The 21,784-nt window shown below is 36.3% G+C and overlaps 2 protein-coding genes across 2 annotated transcripts in view; both read right to left on the bottom strand.

Moving 5' to 3' along the window:
• LOC134795561 (programmed cell death protein 5) overlaps window positions 1–21,784 on the bottom strand; it is a 487,306-nt gene that overhangs the window by 319,842 nt on the left and 145,680 nt on the right. The window lies entirely within an intron of this gene.
• On the bottom strand, window positions 19,272–21,262 carry LOC134795864 (vitelline membrane protein Vm26Ab-like). Its single transcript, XM_063767795.1, has 3 exons — window positions 21,257–21,262; window positions 20,070–20,138; window positions 19,272–19,613 (listed from the first exon to the last, which is right to left on the bottom strand). Exons 1-3 carry the CDS (start codon window positions 21,260–21,262, stop codon window positions 19,416–19,418), a joined length of 273 nt encoding a protein of 90 aa, XP_063623865.1. The 3' UTR covers window positions 19,272–19,415.

The following is a 21,784-nucleotide window of genomic DNA, read 5'->3' as shown; positions in this document are numbered from 1 at the left end:
GCTTGAATTAAGTAGATTGTTTATATCCATACAATAAACTGTCGTAACGTAGTTTATGTAATATTTATGTGATGAATTATGTAAACCATTTAACTCATGTACTTACTCAATATAATGATCTATGAACATGGATTAAATCATACAATTTGAAAAGAATTCAAGATTTTTTTTAGTAGTGGACCGTTTCGCCATGTCCGTCCGTCCTCGGGTTAGCTCACTGACTTCACAAACCATTTTTTGATTCTATAACATTTTTCGGAAATGATCGCTCTAAAAGGAAAAAAATGCCTCCCCCTTCTAATTTTTCAACTACAGGCCTAAAATACGAGTATGAAACAAATCATGAAAGTAAAGCTAAATAAAACTTTCAATGTAAACTATAGCAAACATAATCGGTTATGCCGTTTTTAAGTTTTCGCAAAAAGTCTTCCCTTCGTAGTAAAAAGACGTAAGAAGATACAAGTGCTGTGACGATATTCCCTTTTGATTGTAATGAACATAATATCAACTAATAACACCCTTTCAAGGCCTGTATTGTGATGGACGGTAAACTATGGAAGCCCTACATTGTTGTACGAGTACGAGTACAATATACCTATAAAGAAATACATTGTGTAGACAAAATATTATAATTACTGCAATGCTTAGGTAACTAATCTACATACCTACTGTTTTACGTCTCAAGAAAGGTTGATACAAATTCTAAAAATAAATTAAATTCCAAAATAATATTTCTATTATTATCTACCTAATTTTAGAAAAGACCCCTCTGCCGAACCAAAATTGAAATATTTTCCTAAGTCTACTTAAAAAAAATAAAATTTATTGAAGCTGAAAATAAAGTTCCCAATGAAAGGTCAAAGTCATTTAAATGGGAAAGTAAAAGGAGGGGTTTAATGATCGAATGGCTAGTAGGTCAACTACTTATACTTGCGTAGACAAATGCCTTAATGGTTGCTACTCGTTAAAATATGCCCACTCTTACTTATCTAACAACAAATTTATATGAGCTGATATACTTACTATCTATATATAAATTGTCGTAGTGTTCAGTATTTTAAGATTCTAATTAAAAGGTCAGTCTAATAGTAAGGAAGCCGGCGATGCTAAATATGTAGTTACTCGAGCGTCGTAGAGACCTATTGGGATCGAAAGATTAGATGATAGGAAGAAATAAAAGTTATATAATAATTTATTTTTTAGCGAACCGGAAAGCGTCTACAGTATTTTTAGAATTTTGGGGGGTTGGTGGAGGGTTATAAATAGTTAAGCAGATTGTGGATTTGGTCATTTTGGTCCAAGTTAGACACACTTTGTCCACCTCAACGTAAGATATTATAGCACGTGAGCATAATGTATGAACAGGAAAAAATATGCCAATAATGAAACTGTAGCCAATTTATTAAATAATAAGTACAGATGTAGTCAATAATTATTTTCCATCGTATTTTCACGGAAACATTCGAACGTGTCTTGCTATTTCAGGCAGTCTCGGCACAAAACGTACTGAGGTTGAGTGAAGTAGCAAAAGACTGTCAATATTATTTAAATGTCAACCTCGTCCTCCATGTAAAACTGCAGCGTTAAGCCGTTGAGAATTCAAATGGCTTTGATCACGATAAGACTATGATGCCAAAAGATAACATCAAAACGCCCACTGGATTTAAATATTCGCCTTGAGCACACGCTGTGTCAAAGTAAAGTAAACGCGTCGCGATAAAAAACAATATTCTTCGGTTAATAGTAGATTGTACAACAAGGGCATAAAGTGACCCATTTTTACCCGAGGCAATTTTTTGGTCTGAGCGAAGCGAAGACCAAAATAGTAGACGAGGGTAAAAATGGACATTTATGCCCTTGTTGTACACTCTGCTTTTCACTTCGGTTGCGAGGAAAATAATTATATTTTTCACGGCAATTTACACCACGAAATTGTCGTAAAGCGAAAGAACATAATACATAACCAATTCCCACCAACTAACTTTTTTTTTTTTTTTTTTAATTTTCAACAGGTGATCAGAGTTTCAGACGCTTGGTTTTCTGCCAAGTCAAACATTTCGGAGCATTTTTGAACGATAATCGACTCCTATTTTATGTGATTTACTAAATTTAATGACAGAAAATACGGATTTCTAATAAATTGCAGCAAAAATAAAATAATATAACAAGTTTTGTCATCTACACAATTTTATTGCTCAGTAAAATTGTGCAATATGTTTTAACTGTTTGGCTGTTGAGACCGATTACCTTAGTCTTAGAAGAAAATTTTACTTTTATGCTCTAGAGCATAAAATGCGATTTTATGTCGTCTACGCACGACATAAAGGTGCACTTTTTGAGCATGAGAAGTGAAAAGGTGCTTTAATACATTGATATGGACGTTTTTAAGTTCACAATACAATTTGGCCCAGTGTTACGGTGACCCATAGAATCAAATTAGGCAAAAAAGGCGATATTTTCACTATTCTCTTATTTTTATCTACGGTAGAACCAGTCAGCGTAAGAATATGGCACACTATAGGCTGAGCTATAAAGAGGCGCAGCAGCCGTGTTGACTAGAGGTGCGTAATCTTGAATGCTGTATGAAGACCCGTAGGAATAAGCAGACACTGATGAAAGAGGAACAGCGGCAGCTGGCACGGCCGGTGATACTCCTGCTGGCACACCTGCTGGTACAGCTACTTCTGGTGCCACCAGCGCCGCTGAAGTGTAGGGCGCCGCGTATGGTGTTATAAATGGTGAGGCCAGGTATGGCGAAGTAAAGACGAGTGGATTGGCTACCGCCGCCGCTAGTACTGCGAAAAGCTGTAAAACGATCACTTATAACAGTCACTATGGAAATTAGATATTGACCACAATTTACCAGTGACAGTAAAGATAACAAACCTATTAGATTTATTTTATATTCATTGAAATAGGTATAACTAAGTTACAAAATAAAAGTATTTTAACCATAGAATTTTAACCCTTTTGTATAAGAAGTTAATATATATTTTTCTATGGTTTGTTTGTTAATAATCATTTTAGTTAGTATTGTGATATATCATGTGTTTAATATTTGAGTGGTACATATTATATTTCTTATACCATAGTACATAAACATGATAAAATCTACCAAAAACTTACAATTAGAATTCTCGCCATATTTGTATTTCCAAATGACGCCTCTGACAATGAGTAACACCGGCAGCTGTACTACAGCCGTATTTCAAATGCAGTAAAAGCCATGAAGATATGCTTACTTATATACTTGTTTACTGTTTAGGTCCGGTTGTAGAGGAGGAACGAATAATTACTTTAAAATAATCTATCCTTTGAAAACTAAACTATAACCAAGGCCTCACCGAATGGTTCGGCAGGAAACAAAAGAATGTATAATCACAGCACAGATTAACGAACTAACTGTATGGTCAAAACTTCATGCATATCTTCACCTTGAGCTATAGCGGCGAAACTTAAACGTAACATAACAAAAACATTAAAAATAATGTGAGTCCGCCACGTCTTAATATTTAATGGGAAAATTAAACGCACTTGTTTTAAAAACAGAAGTTTATTTTAAAACATTGATTAAGTATGTCATCAATAATGAAGAAAAGTTTCCGGTCCTATTTAGCGTTTTAGGTAATAAGAGTAAGGGCTAGCGGCGTAGGCGACAGGAGCAGCCGCGTACGGAGTGTAGGCAGAGACGACGGGCGAACCGTAGCTATAGGCGCCGTACGCCACGGGTGCAGAGTACTCCAGAGGTGAACCGTAGGAGTACGTCAGGGGAGCCCCGTACGACACTCCCCAGGGCTTGGCGGCGGCGAATGCCACGAAGGCGGCGAGGATTGCGAACACCTGGAAAACACATTTTGTATGATTTCGGTAGCAACACCATTATTTTAAGGGTGCTACATATACAACACATGAGCAATATCCGTTCCTATGTAAAATTTGCTTTTGCCCATGTTTCCAATAAAATTGGATTGGATAAAAAGTAGGTACGTATGTTCCAGTGCATTTCGGGAACCCAAAGAGGAAAGTGCTCATTTGAAATTCTGTAAACTTTTATATTAATCATTATGTTAGGATAACCACGTGAAGCCTAACAAATGGGATAAATTAAAACTTAAAAAAATACTTTTGATTATTTCAAAAGCATGACGCTTAATTGAGGGGCTTAGTTTAGGGAAGATGTGTGTAAGATATTGATTTTGCATTACGAATTTGAAGGCACCCCGTATGTCAATATTATAAGTTTTGTAACGTCAAAAAATTGCCGTATAAGACATTCTTAAACCAATAGTCCGGTGGCAGGCTGCATGAAACACACCTGATTAAAAATAGAAAATACCTACCATGTGGGGGTAGCTGACTTTTAGTAGGGTGATTCTTAAATTGTGTCCAAAAATTTTTTTTTTCATTAACGTTTTTATTTTTCACATATTATTACATATATCAAAAGTACATACAAAAAGCAATTTTTGATTCATATGGTCAAGCTTAATACCCTCAGGAAAGGTAAATAAAATGAGTACATAAACACGGTTGTGACAAAGTGTCCCTCAGTCGTGACATTTCGGCATTTTGTCGCCCAACTCGGCTATTTTGATTTATATAGTTATTTTAACATAGCCTAAGTCACTCCTATGACTACGACAAACCTAATAACAGCTCAAACGTTGAAATCCGTCAAACTATAAAGGCTGTAGAGCGTGACAAAGAATTCGATACACATCATACATACATACAAGCGAAAAACATTTTTTTTTATTTGGCAGTTGGGCAATAATAGCAAATGATCTGTAGCTAATAAAAATGCATTTCTGAAAAGTGCATGCCTCTAAATTAATCAAACGAATTAAGAATGACACGACCACGTGTCTATATGTCACGAACGTGGACTCTAAAGTCCGTGGGGGTGACAGATTTTTGAGGCCACGGTCGTGATAATTTGGAACATGTTCGTATTACATAAACATTTCCTTTGATTTTGCAAATGTTAAATAAGTAGCTTAATCTGCAATGTATGAAGTATATCTTATGTTACAAACAATAACGTGAAACTGCAACTTACTCTTAAAACTCTAACACGGCGGTGACGCGTTAAGGTTGACCGTTTTTTCAAATGAACACAAATAAATCATTTTCGACAAAACTTCTCCCTTCAGCCATTTGTAAACCTGACAACAACACAGTGTTGCTGTTCTAAAAAAACTTTAATAAGGCTGCCAGCAGTAAAGATAATTTTCTACCGAGTACCGCATGTTTATATTACCACGCGCGGTGGTGACGCGAAAACTAATCACAAATGTATGTTGTTTAAAATTATATAAAATCGTTATAAATCCATACAATTTTCAAACAGTGTTGTAGAACAAGGATTAGTGTTTTATATTTGACATAAATTATTGCAAAATCACTTTATATTTAAAAAAAAAATTAAATATCACAAAATTTGGGGAAGTCACGCTACACGGTCCGTGATATTTCGCACTTGTAATTATTGTTTTATATGTTTCTAATACTCTTAGGACAATACATTAAGGTTGACATAAAACTAGAGGTAAATTGCTAAGTATATTGATATAGAGTTTACTTATTTTTACAAAAATACATGCTATTCTTACGTGTTACACAAAAAATGCATAAGAATAAGAATTACCCAGTAGCTTCCACTGCTATTGGTCGGCCGCGGCTTAACTTGGCATATTTTGTGCAAATGGCAAAAAAGTGGTACAAAAATTCATCCAAAAAAACCTCATCGAAAAATAAAATGAAACTTGTATGGTAGGATAATCATAATCATAATCATTTATTCAAGATAGCTGCCTTCGAGGACAGTAAAAAAAAAGTGGTCGGCCAAATCCTGTGTTGGCAGGTTCCTGTGTCCGACCGAATTTATGGTACCACGTCAGAGCTAAATTTTACCTCATCGAAAAATTTAATGAAAAAAACGGGACCTACCATACAAGTTTCATTAAATTTTTTGATGAGGTATTTTTTGATGAATTTTGTAAGTATCACTTTTTTGCCATTTGCTCAAAATTTGCCAAGTTAAGGGCATTTCTCAGGAGGGCCATTTTAACGTGTCCGGGGCAATAAATGATTGAATTTACTGTTCAATAAATCTGAATTAATTTAGGCATGATCTTCAGCCTATATTCTGTCCGGGACACTATCAAATTATTTATTTATTATTTATATAATACCAGAAAAAAAAATTCAAATACCAAAAATGATGTTCGGTGGGAGTGTCCCGCACCCAGATTTTATGAAACAAAAAAATATTACTCAAGATGGGGCATTAGATCGGAGTTATTATGGTTATTCACGCATAAGGTATTAGTTAACTTATCATATTCTTTATATCACAATAATGTGTTTGCTCAACTCATTGCATAAAACCAAATTTACGATGTGTCCCGGGCTAGTGCCTGATTTCGGTGTAATTTGCAAAACATGTCGGTACTCCTTCAAAGTTGTAAACCAGGAACTCAGTGTCTCAAACATAGTATGCTTTAGTTGTGCCTTAACCATTGAATAAAGTAGAGGTACAGTCACAGTATAATAAAGTGATTTTTTAAAGGTTTCCCAGTCCTTCGGTGGGTTTGGTTTTATGTTTTTTTGAGATCGGTGGTGCAATTTACTCCGAAAGTTTTAGTGCATTTATCGTTATGCAAGTGATTAAGAAATCCTCAAAAGTACGTAAATCCATCATTATTACATCTCCTCTGTATCACTCATACTATTTCTGTAATTGCTGAAAAGCGATTAATTTTGACATCGCTGGTGTTGATTTCCTTGGTTTCGGTGGATTTTTTGACCACCGATATCAAAAAAGTGATCACTGAATTCAAATCCTGCTTTGCAAACTAGTTTGTTGTACTAATTTATCACACCTAAAAAGTGCAAGATACGTTGTATAAACGTAAAATTATGTTTGTAAGTAAATGAAGTCATAATAGGTACAAAAAATCACTTGTTTACTATGAGTAGTTTTTTAAACCAGAAGCACTACCACCAGTTTTAACATTGACATATTCACTCACGTTTAAGTAACTTACTTTCTATGCATCTCGCTCGTACTCGCATATTAGTGCAAGCGAGATGTATAGAAAGTAATTTACGTAGACGCGAGTTAATCTGTCAATGTCAAAACTGGTGGTAGCCGTACTGACGTGCGTTGAAACTTGTAGACCCAATGTTTCTTTCTCTGTCTTGATATTCTCTTTAAACCAATGAAGTAATATTATGTTAATTGTCCTCTGTATCACCTGAGGCCCTACACCTCGATAGCTTTACACGTGTCAGCCATGTTAAATGAATGCAGTCAATTAGATCCCACTTCTTTTAAAATAACTTGTGTTTGTAAGTACTATGCAAGGTGCACCCAAGGGACAGGATGTTCAGAACAAGGGATTAAAAATAAAGTGGCCGTCTAATGTCGAGATCGCTTCAAAGGCACTGAGCGTACCTTACTGATCAATATTTCTAAAGGATAGTCATAGACACAAATTGAACATAGCAAATGTTTTAACAATCCTCAATGTCTTATGTCTTTATGTCTAAATATAGGAGTTACAATTTAGCTCATGTGTTTGAGGGTGCTGGATATCATAATTAATAGGTAAATCTTCAAGCATTAGTCGACCACTTCAAATAGTTTTAAATTGATGGAGTTCACGCTTTGAAACTCTGTTATTCAAAAATACTTGTTTTCCATATTGCATCACATTGCTTTATAAGTGCATTAAATATTTTACAAGCATTGAACACCACTCAAAAATTTCTTGTGTATCGGGTGTAGCTAACATAATTAAGTTTCTTTTTGATGCGTATGCGGTCGGATTGTGTGAAACAAACATCTTCTCCTTCATGGCACTAATGTGCGAATTTGTGGTCGACATGTCTGAAACTCGTTTCAGGACCATGCATCGCCCTATTATATGAGGACAGTCAAATAGTATGGGATATCTTCTAGACATGTTGTTTTACAAGCCGTAATTAGGTTATTTTAAAATCTTGGGTCTATATCTATTAAATTTATGTAAGCTTTCGAGATCAGTAGCCTTGTTACATCGCTTATAATCAAATAAGAATGAAAAATATGATTAAAATATAATATATTGAGATATAAAATTGAAATGTGATTTTTGTGTATGCATTATTGAATTCGGTGACCCCAATTGATTTCAGTGCTGCACATGATTTCGGTGTTTTTTAAATCTCAAATATCTTAAAAACTATAAGGTTCTAATGGAGGCCTCCAGTACCAATATTTTTTATATTAAGGCTAGATTTTAGGAAATAAAGTCGCATATCAAATAAGTTAAAAAAAAAATATGGCACCGAAGTCAGGCACCGAAGGTCATCTCTGAGAATCGCCCTTAAGCCGCAGCCCACCAAGAGCAGTGGACGCTACTAAAAGCCAGCTACCCCCAGAGCAGAGGTTTACTGAGGTTATTATTATTTGCCTTGTAGCGGCCCGACTGCAGCGCTGTCGGTCAGTCAAGCAAGAACTGCAGCGGAGGATAAGGATCCGTTTTTCACCCTTGGGATGTTCAATTGCTCATACACAACTATAAAAGCAATGGCTAATATACTAAGATGTCTATTGTATGATTTGGGCAACCAAATGATTGTTATATTTTGTGAAACTTTTCTCAACGAGAATTGACTTATTAAAAAATATCTTACTTAATTTTACGAAAAAGCCCTATTATTCCTCACTAAAAAAAACAACGGGTTGCACTCCGGGAGTGCCGGCAGAAGTGAAAACTCAACGACATTGTAACTCAAAATATTATTAAAAGATATACAGAACAATAAGACATTTTGCACTATATGGACCTAGTGCCTGCAGCACTATGTATAATTGAGGTTAACGCCATCTAGCGTTGTATCGTCGCATTACTTGAAACCCCTAAGCACATCACTGTGACTACTAATTGTACTACCGTTATATTAATACCAGTTTGAGGGAAACTCACTAGATGGCATTTAAATCAAAAAACAATGACATTGTCCGTCACACATAACATAAGTCACGCAAGCGCCCTGCGCCGCCTACATGAAACGGCAGGCTCAGGCATACATTTTCGCCGTGCGGTAGAAAGAGAGGAGAGACGCCTTACGCGTTACGCCTTACGCCGTCTCGAGTTTATCATTTTTTTCCCACCTCAAAAAGTGCACAGCGCCGCTAAAGAAGCTTTCACTTCAAAAAGTATAAACATGAATATGTGGATTTGATAACTCTGGATGAAAAAAATATATATTTAGACCTACTTTCGAACACAAGCTCACTAAATAGGATACAAAGATGTGAGCTATGCAATTCATGGCTTTTGATGATGATGAGATCCCCTTTTGCCATTAATCCTTAGGCCATTTTAGGAAGGGGAGCCATCTTGATTTTTGGTGCGGCGCTACCGCACTAGGGTGAGGGGGTGATTTGTCCCATAAAATCATAAATTATAGACGGCGGACTGGGGCTGGACAGATACCGAAGAAGTCTGGAAGCCTAGGTGGACCACCCAGCTCTATATCTGGTAATCTATCAGCCAAATAACAAGATGTGGCTGCAAGAAAACCTGTAAATGTCAATGTTCCTGCATAAAACAAGGCCTACCATGCACACTTTTATGCAACTGTAGAGGATCCTGCGACAATTACAGGTAATGTTTTGTTCACATTTTTGCATTTGAGCCAGGTTCTTAAGAATTATGATGATGATGATGTAACCTATTTTCATTGCTCTTGAGTGTATTACTTTTAACACTTATTTTTATTTCATTTGTTGCAGTGTAATAGACAACGGAACAGTCATCTATCTATCTATCTATCTATCTATACATATAATAAAGCTGAAGAGGGTCGAAAGTCTGTACATGGAAGATATTCGAAAAAAAGTTGGCTGGGGATACTTAGAATCGATAACAGAACACGTTCCAACAGTTTTTAGAATTTTTGTCTGTTTGTCTGTTTATCTGTTTATCTGTTTGTCTGTTTATTTGAACGCGCATCACGTGAAAACGGCTGAACGGATTTTGATGCAAACTTTACTAATCTGCCGAGAACATCCCCGGCCAGGTTATAGGCTATCAAAATTCAACCCCTAAAAGGGGGGGTAGCCACAACACTCGATTGACTTAAGTTTGCCCCTGAATCTTATGGCGCTACTTAGGAAGGAGGGGCAAACTTCTTTCAAATATGTGCTACCACTATAGAAGTACCCTGGGAAAATATCAGATGGCGCTGAATTTAATACGTGTTGACATGAATAAGCCACCGAGGAAGGATTTTGCCAAATTAAGTCTAACTTTAGAAGAGAGGGTATGGATATCAACAAATTTAATTGAATAATTATGTTGATTTAATAATACAACAAAATTAAACGACAGTAAATTAATTGCCCCTCATTGCACAGTGCCATCTTTTGGGGAACTGAGTAAACATTAAGTAATCAAGAAAACTAAAAATGAGTTTACATAGTTACGTAGTGGTAAAATAAACACACATATCAACACGCGTACAATTGCATAATTATTTAAAATTATTAATTTTCTCCGTCATGAATTATACCTAATCGTAATTATATCGCATCCATATCAAATCCATATTCATACGTATACAGCACTTAATAATGGCCACGAAGGTGGGTACTTTGAAAAAAAAAACATTGACCTCTGTCATTTGCAGTGCCGGATTAACCCTTGTAAGCAAAATAAGCACTTGCTTATGGCACCACGACGTCTAGGGGGTACCAAAACCGTAGACAAAAAAACACGCAGGCTGCATCAGCATTGCAGTCGTCGTGGAGTAGGTACCCACATGAAACTTTTATACGTGTACCCATTTAATAACGAAGGGTCGTAGGGGTCAAGTAAGAGAGTGAGGGTACGTAAGAACATCTCCAACGTAGGCTTTCGATTTGACCTTACGCGCCCTTAAAGTCATGGAAAAATATCTTGCTTTCGGGCTTGCGGCCAACCGATTTTTTCGACATAGGTTACCGATTTTATAGCGAATTTTGTTCTCTTGCACGCCAGATTTGTCGGCCAAGCCGAGCTGCTCCTTAGCCGCGATCCTGAGACCTAACCGTCAAAGTGTTATAAGGGGCCCCGTGAAAGCCGAAAACTAAAAGCATCCTATCAAGTAGCGCTTTCGAGTGAAGCCAAAGAGCGCGCAGTAGAAGAGTCGTGCTTACATGCATAGATTCGATTTCAAGCCACTCTTTTGCAGTTCGGCGTTAGGTCTTATGTGAGGCCTTCTGCCTTACGGCAAAGTTGATCTTCTGCCCTAATTACACTTGGGCGTGGATCCAAATCCAAGCTTTCCTCTTTCGCAGCTGGGCCTTCTGCCTTGATCACACTTCGCCAATTCAATTTACTTGCTAAAGTCCAAGCTCTGCTTTCTTGCATCTTTTCACTTCTCTTACATCAAACAACCTCGCTGAGACCCTTAAATATCGAGCCCTATGCGAAGCTAGGCTGATAAAAAACTGTCCCATCCCTTCTCTGTATGAAATCCTGGATTCGCCCCTGGTTGGGACTAAAAGTAAAAATGTACAACTGTCTATCAAATTGTGTTTTTTATATCGAAAAATTTTCGCGCTCGCTTCGCTCGCGTTTTCAATAACTTTCTGGGATATGATAAAAGTGACATTCGGGTAGCGACTGCAACAGCATTACTCTGTTGCAACGTTACTGCTGCAGCACTGTCAATTTTCGTGATAAAATGATGTAACTGATTTCCATACTAAAAGTAAAAATGTACAACTGTCTATCAAATTGCGTTTTTTATATCGAAAAAATTTCGCGCTCGCTTCGCTCGCGTTTTCAATTACTTTCTAAGATATGACAAAGGTGACATTCGGGTGGCGATTGCAGCAGCATTACTCTGTTGCTACGTTACTGCTGCAGCACTGTCAATTTTCGTGATAAAATGATGTGACTGATTTTCATACTAAAAGTAAAAATGTACAACTATCTATCAAATTGCGTTTTTTATATCGAAAAATTTTTGCGCTCGCTTCGCTCGCGTTTTCAATTACTTTCTAAGATATGACAAAGGTGACATTCGGCTGGCGACTGCAGCAGCATTACTCTGTTGCTACGTTACTGCTGCAGCACTGTCAATTTTCGTGATAAAATGATGTGACTGATTTTCATACTAAAAGTAAAAATGTACAACTATCTATCAAATTGCGTTTTTTATATCGAAAAATTTTCGATATAAAAAACGCACATCCTACATTTCTGTCGTTAAAATCACGTGTAAAATTTTAATAAGGGCGAATAAAACTATTGATATTGGAGTGTACTTTTATTTAGTGGTACCTAACTGTAAAATATTTTATGTGGACTACAGTCCTCTAGCATATCCATCTGTCAACTTTACTTCAAGTTCCGCCTCCAGGGGAGAGGGAGAGAAATTAGGATTAGAAATTAGCCGCTTACTGACACTGACCGAATTCCACGCGGGCGGAGCCGCGGGCACAGCTAGTAGATGATATAGAAGATGATAGTCAATATTAAGTATATATTATATAGTTACCAATTGTTCATTGTAGTAAAACTGTTTTTTTATATACAGGGTGACTTCAAATTGTTAATACAAAATCAATGTTTTAGATACATCTTCCCTTAATTAAGCCCCTCAATTAAGTCTCATGCTTTTAAAATAATCAAAAGTATTTTTTTTTATTTTTTTTATTTATCCCATTTTTTTAGGCTTCACATGGTTATCCTAACATAATGATTAACAAAGAAGGTTAAATAATTTCAAAAGAACACTTTCCTCTTTGGTTATCAATCACCTGTCACAGTATTTATGAAGCAAACGTGTTTTGATTAGTAATTGTCACTTGTCAATCGAAAATTTGATTTTCTGCAAGATTTTGATTTTACAATAAATTTTTAAATAAAACAATTCCTGAGAAACGTGTTACCGATTTTGCTACAAAAGGTGCCGGAGCAAAATTTGGAGAATCTCCATTTCCAGCAAGATGGTGCACTAGCACAGTTAGCTCAAGTGCGCGATATCATTTGGACCAAGAGTTCCCTGGCAGATGGATTGGACGCAACGGCCCAGTCGCATTGCCGCCTCGAAGTCCCGATCTTCGCATGGCCGACTCGACTTACTTACTTTGTGGGGCGAAATTATAAGGAGAGTGTACGCACGGGAATCAAATACCTACCCTCGATGAACTTCGCCAAAAGATAATTGAGGCGTTCTGTTCTGTGAAAACCAATGAATTTATTCTAGGCAGACTCAAGATTCTCAAGAGTAATCATATGAATCAGACTTATGTGTCCAGAAAAGCGGTGGTCATTTTCAACACATCTTAACCCCTGGAGCGCCCCAGAATTACCGTAGTATGGAACTCCTATACTAGTTACCAGCACACGTGTCTGTGTAGGGCGCTCCACGGTATTATTTACCATAGATTGTACAGTCGACTGAAAAGATATGTTTACACTTTTGCACCTTATATCTTTGTAATAACTAATAAGGCGAAAAACGTGAGTATATCTTTGATGTCGACTGTATCAGGGTACTTAAAACTAAACAGATTAAGGCCAGTCCAGACGGGAACAGTTTTGCGCCAATCTGATTAAATTGTCTGATCAAATCAGGTGGTGTGGTTGCAAACTCCATTTGGCTCGCCGATTCCCCTTTTATTCGATTGTAAGATTATGACCGATAAAATGGAGGTACGGACGCAAGAATACTAATTTGTGACGATAGTATGCGCGTTTAGGGGCATTATTTTTAATTTAAGCGGTTGTCACCATAATTCCCCCGCCCGTCTGTACTGGCCTTTACACACGAGTGTCACTCAGTGAAATCGATAATTATTAACTTACATTGATAACAATGATAACATCGAGTGACAGGTATGACAGTTAGGTATTTAATGTGGGGTAACCACACTTCGGGACTTTAATTATTTGTTTTATTAGAAAATTAGCGATAATTAAATACAGCTAATTTTAACAACGGAGTTACTGTAATATACTATTGGGCATTAACTGAGTCCCAATCAAGTGTTTTGTATTACCAATTTGAAGTCAGCCTGTATATATTCATTCTAGTGTCAATTTACTTCGTATTATTTGTTCTTATTTCCATACATACACAATGACATAGTTTAAACCATATCGTTGTTTCCTATTCAATGGAATTTTTGTCGAAAGTAACTCAACATTTTATTTTATTTTGTCCACATCTTATTAAAATACATATACTATGTTTATACTTCTTATAATAAGGAATAATAGGGCTTTTTCGTAAAATTATTATTTTTTGTCTACATATTAAAATTAAAAAAATATTGGCTTTTATTTGAAAAAAATCATAACTTCAAATTTAATTTTTTATTTTTTTTAAGTTTTTTTATATGAAAACGTTTAAATTAAATTTCAGAAATGAATTCAGCATCCTTAAATTACACGAAAATGATACCAAACTTGACCACAAGGCAAAACCTTTTTTTTACAAATTTGGGGGCACCCCTCCTTAAGTCAAAATTTTGCATCAAAAATTCGATTGGCTCCCCTTCTTAAATCAATCTGAGAGACAAATGGAGCAACTTTGCAAAAGGAAATTCCATCATCATCATTATCAATATAGATTATACATATATCGTTGTCTTCAACAAAGGTCCTTACTCGATGTCCATTCGAATATATAACCACATCCCCCAGTATATAAAAAATGAAAATAAAAATTATAGCTTTGTAAATAAGCTGAAGACTTACCTTTTAACCGAATGCCCATACACTCTGCAAGAGTTTATGGACAATTAAATAGATAAGATAATTTAATTTTAATTTAATTATTTAATTTAATTACCCAATAGAATATAAAGTATGTACCCTAAGTACTACGTATAATATGTTGCCACGCCCTTGTAGGGTCCATGCTGTACCCAATTTTTTTTTTAACACCTTTGTAAACCATGGATGCAATAAATGATTATGATTATGATTATGATTATGAGTACCCATAACACAAGCCTTCTTGAGCTTACTGTGGGGCTTGGTCAATTTGTGTAAAAAATGTCCTATAGTATTTATTATCCTATAGTATTTATGTCCTATAGTATTTGCCGTATAATTAAGTGAAGACCACGGACTATGATACTTAATAGACTTTAAAAGGCCCAAAAGTATAAAATTTATACACTACATACATAAATATGATATTGACTTACCAGATTGAACATGGTTGATGGTTGGAGGTAAAGAGTGTGAAATCAATCGAAAATGACAAAAACGAATGATGCAACTATCATCCTGAACGACTGTTTTATACGCGGTACCAAAACCCGTATCCGCTTCAAAATAAATCGTAAAATAAACCTTTTGCTACATATCAAAGATCGAATTTGAATTAGGTAAAGATAAAGACGATTTATTTTATGTTATGTCATACATTTAATTCAAGGGCAATTCGGCAAAACTGTATCAATTATGTACTCGTCGCCGATGCTTGCAAATTGCCGCAAAAAAAGATATATTGAGGAAGTGATACTGGGTGTGGAGGACTAGCATGGTCGTTGTCTTTTAATGTTTGATAGTCTGCCACGGCGGAACTTGCCGAAAGTACGAAAAAGAAGGAAGTGGGTGCGAAAAAAGGGGGCTGGTTTAACCCATCTGATACCGAAATAATAGTTATGGCAGCAGTTAGAAATTTACATGTAGACACAGAAAAGCGAAGTCTGCCAGTATTTTATTTTGCCGGAAGTGCTTATGGCAGACGCTCTCAAAGGTGACTATCCTGTGCCGTTCACTATCCGCCACCTGTGACCCCGTTGGTAGCCTACAGCTCAGCCCCAACTCAGCCCCAACATTGTATTTATTAATAATATTTATTTAAATGTAAGTCAATCTAGGTATGTCATCTATAGGAAGGTAATAGCGATTTTAGTATTGTAACAATTTCCAATAATTAATAAAACGACCCTATGGAGTGCTTTACTGAAAATAGCGGCCCGGCACATCGTATGCAGAATAAATCAGGGAGAAATCGTTCGAAATCATATTTAATTTATTAATTTAATCTTATTTGTAACGTTAGATACTAAATAAACGTACTAAATAAATTTTTCATTTTTGTTATGTGTGACATAGCAGGTTTTTTCCCTGTTTCTATGAGACTACGCACGTTATTTTCGTGTACATGTTTTTTTTAATGTAGAAAAATAGTACATTACTACAGAGGCTGGGAAGTAAGGGGGATAGTTATGAGGCCGACAACCCCTTTTCACACCGAGGTATGTATAGTGCTTTTCTTAAACATGCAATGAAATAATAATAAAAATTGATGATGATGATTGTTTCATGTCCTAATGTGATAGATTATTCAGTGGGGTTCATAAGGGGAACGAAAATTTTATTATTTTTGCGCTACGACGTACGGTTTAGGAGATACAGCATTATAAAGTTTTTTTTCTTTTGTTTTTATTTTAAATATTAATTATGGGTTTCTTAGAGAGAAACGAACATTTTATTATTTTTGAGCTACGACGCATGGTTTAGGAGATACAGCCCTATAAATATTTTTTTTGCTTTTTTTTTCTTTTTTTTCTTTTCATGTGCCTTTTTTAAATGATATTAAGGGATTACCTAAAGGGGAACGAAAATTTGATTATTTTTGCGCTACGACGTACGGTTTAGGAGATACAGCATTATAATTTTTTTTTTGTTTTTCTTTTTTGTGTTTTTTTTTAAATATTAATTAAGGGTTTCTTACAGAGGAACGAACATTTTATTATTTTTGCGCTACGACGCATGGTTTAGGAGATACAGCCCTATATTTTTTTTTTCTTTTTTTTTCTTTTCTTGTGTTTTTTTAAATGTTATTAAGGGGTTTCCTAAAGGGGAACGAAAATTTGATTATTTTTGCGCTACGACGTACGGTTTAGGAGATACAGCATTATAAAGTTTTTTTTTCTCATTTTTTTGTTTTTTTTTTAAATATTAATTAAGGGTTTCCTATATAGGAACGAACATTTTATTATTTTTACGCTGCGACGCACGGCTTAGGAGATACAGCCCTATAAAGATTAAAAAAAAAGAAATCGTACCATAAACCATAAACTGCCTATAGTTTTTTTTTTAAAGCGGTGCGATAGTGTTATATCACTTTAATGGCTGAATGCCACGATGGTGTGTCACACATATCTGTGAAATGGAAATTAAATAAAAAATACTTCCCGGCCTAGGCCTTAAATTTTGTATGAAATTCCTTTACAGTTCTCTGGAGTTGCTCCGCCCTAAACGTGATACTTCGAAGCCTGATATAACGCCCGGAGTGACGACATTTCATTGCATGTTTGAGAAAAGTAATATGTGTGTATCAGACAGCTATAACAGAAAATGTAAGTAATAGTTCATTACGAGCTCTACATTTTGACATTAAAATCTCATTTTTCGAAAAATGTGACTAGACATGTTCTTTCCGTGGACCCTTCAGATGCGACCCGCTTTCGCCTGATCGCATAAAAGTCGTCGGTACGCGCCTCGGCAAACATTCCTGCCGCGCTACAGAACTGTGGCAACCTCAACAGGACTCTGAAGGCATCATTATACTGGATACGAAGAGCATTATAGGCTTTCAGCGTGTAGTTGACCCATAGGCTACCCGTGTAGAATACTTGGCAGTACACCTTAAAAAGGGTGATTTTAACTTGTATTGAACAACGGGCAAACCTACGAGCCAACATATTGCTTCTAACCGCTAACGCTCTCCGTTCCTACTCCAAATCGAGATCGTCCTTGAGGTCCTCCGTCACATAGTGTCCTAGGTACTTAAAATGTGAAACCCTCTGTAGGTCATTACCTTTCAAAGCTATAGAAGGCACATGCTGGGTTCATTTTGTTTGACCTAAAAACTAGGACTTCGCTCTTTTTGGAGTTGTATATAAGACCGTGATTTTCAACATTTCAACTTATATGCCTCCGACTGTGCTACCCCCCATCTAACCGTATTGGTCTGGTTGCCGTACCAATATTTAAAAATATCTACCACTTCACGCGGGACCTTACATGATGATAGTTTATCCCACAGGATACCATAGGACACCATGTCAAAAGCTTTAGACAGATCGAGGAAGCACGCATATACAGGCGTACTCCTGTCAGTGTAATACTTGACGGTGTGCTTTAGATAATCCTGCTCTAAAACCAAACTGCGCATCATGTAAATTTAGGTATCTACCAGACGCAAGTCAAGCACACCGTCAAGTACTTTAGCTATTATTGTAGCTAATGAGATGGGCCTATAGTTACATGCGTCTGACACGTCCCCGGTTTTATTTTTAACTATTGGTACGACAATTGTCCTCAGCATCTCATCCGGCAAATAGGTATGACCAATACACAACGAAAATAGCATAGTTAACACTCTGCGTAAGTGTACTCCAGCGGCCTGCAGATGCTCGATGCTAAGTCCATCGTGTCCTGGTGACTTTTCTCGCGTCATACGACGGATCACATCAGATACTTCCTTACATGTGAACACGGTGAACCCAGCACCGGACTCAGCATTGCATGACAGACTTAAATCTACTGACAGACAACGTACAACCAAAACCGTTGAAAGTAATACCTTGAAATAAAAAAAAATCTTCAAATGGCATAGAGCTTAAGGAAAGGATGTAAGTATTGTAATTAAACTCCTAACGTGTTGACAACGAAATCAATGCCGACTAAGTCGCGGGCGGATGCTAGTCTACTAATACATTACTCTGCGGTGGATGATGCTAGGACCAATACCCAAATGTGTAAGCAAAGTTAATATCCAAATAAAACGAGCATATCCAATGTAATTAACATAAAATTAAAAAGCGTATTATTTTATGTTGTATCACTTGTCTCAGATATTACTTTAATTCAGGTTAGGTAAGTTTGAGGATCCGGGTTCAATTGCTATTTAAAAATTTTAAAATTGTAACAAGTTATGGAAATGCTGCATTCAAGCAAAAGTACATCTTGGTTTGTTTACGTTTCGATTAGTGCTTCGTACGTGCTTAGGTACTTAGACATTTGCTACAGGCACTAATTTATGGCTTTATCTCACTGGCAATTTTCACATATATTTGCAATTGAAATAAATATCTCTCTCTCGCACATAGGTATTATTGGCATGGGAGCGCAGATAAAAATGATTTATATCTACGAGTGGGTACGAGTGTAAATATAGTACATAGTAGGCGCCTCTTAGGAAAATCATTGACTCTTATTAGTGTAGGTATACGAGACGAAAAATAACAAAACAGATTAATAACTTAATAAGTATCCGTTTTTATTCGGCATAATCGTTATAATGAGTGTAGCGTAGGTCGTATGTTAAACAATAATTTAGTCTCAACATTTAATAAATATAGAACTTAAAAATGCGAGACCAATCATTGCATTGATTCCTTAGACGTAGTAGGCAGAGTAGGGAGCGTAGCTGTAAGCAGAGTAGGCGAGCGGCGAGTAGGCGGAGTAGGCGGAGTAGGCCACGGGGGCGGTGTACGCTGCCGCCACGGGCGCCGTGTACGCCGCCGCCACCGGCGTCGCGTAGCTCACCACCAGCGGCTTGGCCGCGGCGAGGGCCAGGAGGCAGGCGAAGATCAGCTGTAGACATTCAATCGATTATAATAATGGAGTAGGGTGTGAATAAACAAAACAAATTTCATATGATGAGAACAATAAGACATTCCTGTTTTTTCCGATGAATAAATCATGATTGGTGACACGAGATAATTTTTTAACAAAATTTTGTTAAATGTATAAGTTAAGATTAAATACCTAAGTAACGTTTTGTAAAGTGAATAAACATATAATAACTATACACTTAAAAATTCAAAGTATTTTATTATTTGACTTAACACATAAGTACAGACTAAAACTTCCATAAAAAATGCAATATTTGATATTATTCATTTCTTGACGTTTTCTATAAAATAAAAACTCGCGTCAATATTTAGCTTAATGAATCCAATATCGAATTTGAACTGATTCACTATAATTATTGATAATTGTGCTAATAGCTTTAAATATAATACTTTTAATAATAAACTTGAAACTTACAATCTTGTACATGTTGATTGTTTGTTTAGACAATTCTTTTCTAACACTGATACTTATGTCCCGTCCTGGCTATTTTATACGATTTTATGTTGACCCCCCATTATTTTCTCGTTCTACTACAAAAAGACGTATGTTTGGTACAGTTGAATATACACATACGATGTTTTGAAGTAGTTGGTAGCATTGTGTTGGCAGTGAGCCGGCGCCCGCGCTTCGCGATCGGGACCTCTACGCGACTTGAATAACTTTGATTGCACTATACGAGTAGATTTGTGATTTACAGGGTGATTAAAACGTTTAGTCTCAAATTTTATGCGCGGTAATTATTACGTTTTTTGTCGCGGTAATCCTACTGCAAATATCTAAAATAACTGTAACACTGTTTTTTTAATTACTTACCTACTATAATGGTAGTATAATCTATCAGTACTTATACTCCTATAATTTAAACGTAGGTATCTACATTTATTTGGGGTATCTCAGCTTCTCTCACTCTTTTACAATGTAATGGGTTAATTTATAATTCCCATATTAGGTAATGAAGGCATAAGTGAACTCTCAGTACTATACCATTTGTACATACTCTATTTAAGTATCCTCTATTTTTACTGAATTCTTGTCAGGTATAATAAAGTAAGTACATAGGCCAAGTGTTGGTAGGGTCGGACCAAAATAAGTCTGCAGCGGATTTGAAGCCCACGCAGTGCGAGTGTTATTTATACGTCATAATTTTATAGAAGTTTGACGTTTAAAATGACACCTTCACTGCGTGGGCTATCAAATCTGCTGCAGACTATTCTTGGTCTGACTTTAGTCTAATGGTAAGGCGTACGACTTTCAATTCGGATGTCGCGGGTTCTAACGCATAATACAAGCTATTTAGTAGTTTTGGCCTACACCAATTCTTGGGATCAATTTGCAGAGTCCAATTCCCATTAGCAGTGGCAAGTCTATTATTTAGCAGGTCAATCATACAAACTGAATTTTTCTAATTATATTCCTGGGATTTGGGGATTGTCAGCCATCGCCGAGGTATGTATACCTAGTACTTTCTCACCTCAGTGTCCGTGACGTTTTGCTGTCTATTATCATTATCATGACAGGATTTCGCGCATGTCTGACATTCAATTTATATTAAATTAGACACTTTTTCTTGGACTAAAGCATCAACGTAAATTATTAGTTACCTTCATAATACAAAACATCCTGTAGGCTCATTCATTGGCAGAGTCACAATTCGCCGCCCCATCAAGGTCGCATGGACAGTCCAGAGTGTAGAACATTCTTCCATCGTATGTGACCGTAACTTTAATTACTCACATCTTTTTTCTATGACGGAATATTAAGCAGTAAAACTGACAACATTGACAATGAGTGAACCTTAGCTCATTGTAATAAAGTTAAATATGTACCAGTTAATAGTGTGCAATGACAACTCCGCAGCTCTGACCGCCGCCATAGATAGGGACGATCAAGGCCTTGAACTTCAAGGCTACTATTAACGGTGACCTTGAACTTATAATGTTGTTATCGTTGCCTGTATTAATGTGCTGGTATGGTAGCACGTAGTTAAAATAATGGACCCAGCTTTAACTTGTACCTATCTGACAAGACACGGGTGGGTATTAAAACTATTTATGGAAATTATATTTTATATATGGTTATTTCTGGATTAAAAAACAAAAAATCCTTTTGCTAATAGGCCATAAGGGCAC

Source organism: Cydia splendana, chromosome 12 (assembly GCF_910591565.1).
Source record: "Cydia splendana chromosome 12, ilCydSple1.2, whole genome shotgun sequence".
In the NCBI taxonomy this organism is placed as follows: Eukaryota; Metazoa; Arthropoda; class Insecta; order Lepidoptera; family Tortricidae; genus Cydia; species Cydia splendana.
This window is presented reverse-complemented; position numbering and strand designations above follow the sequence as displayed.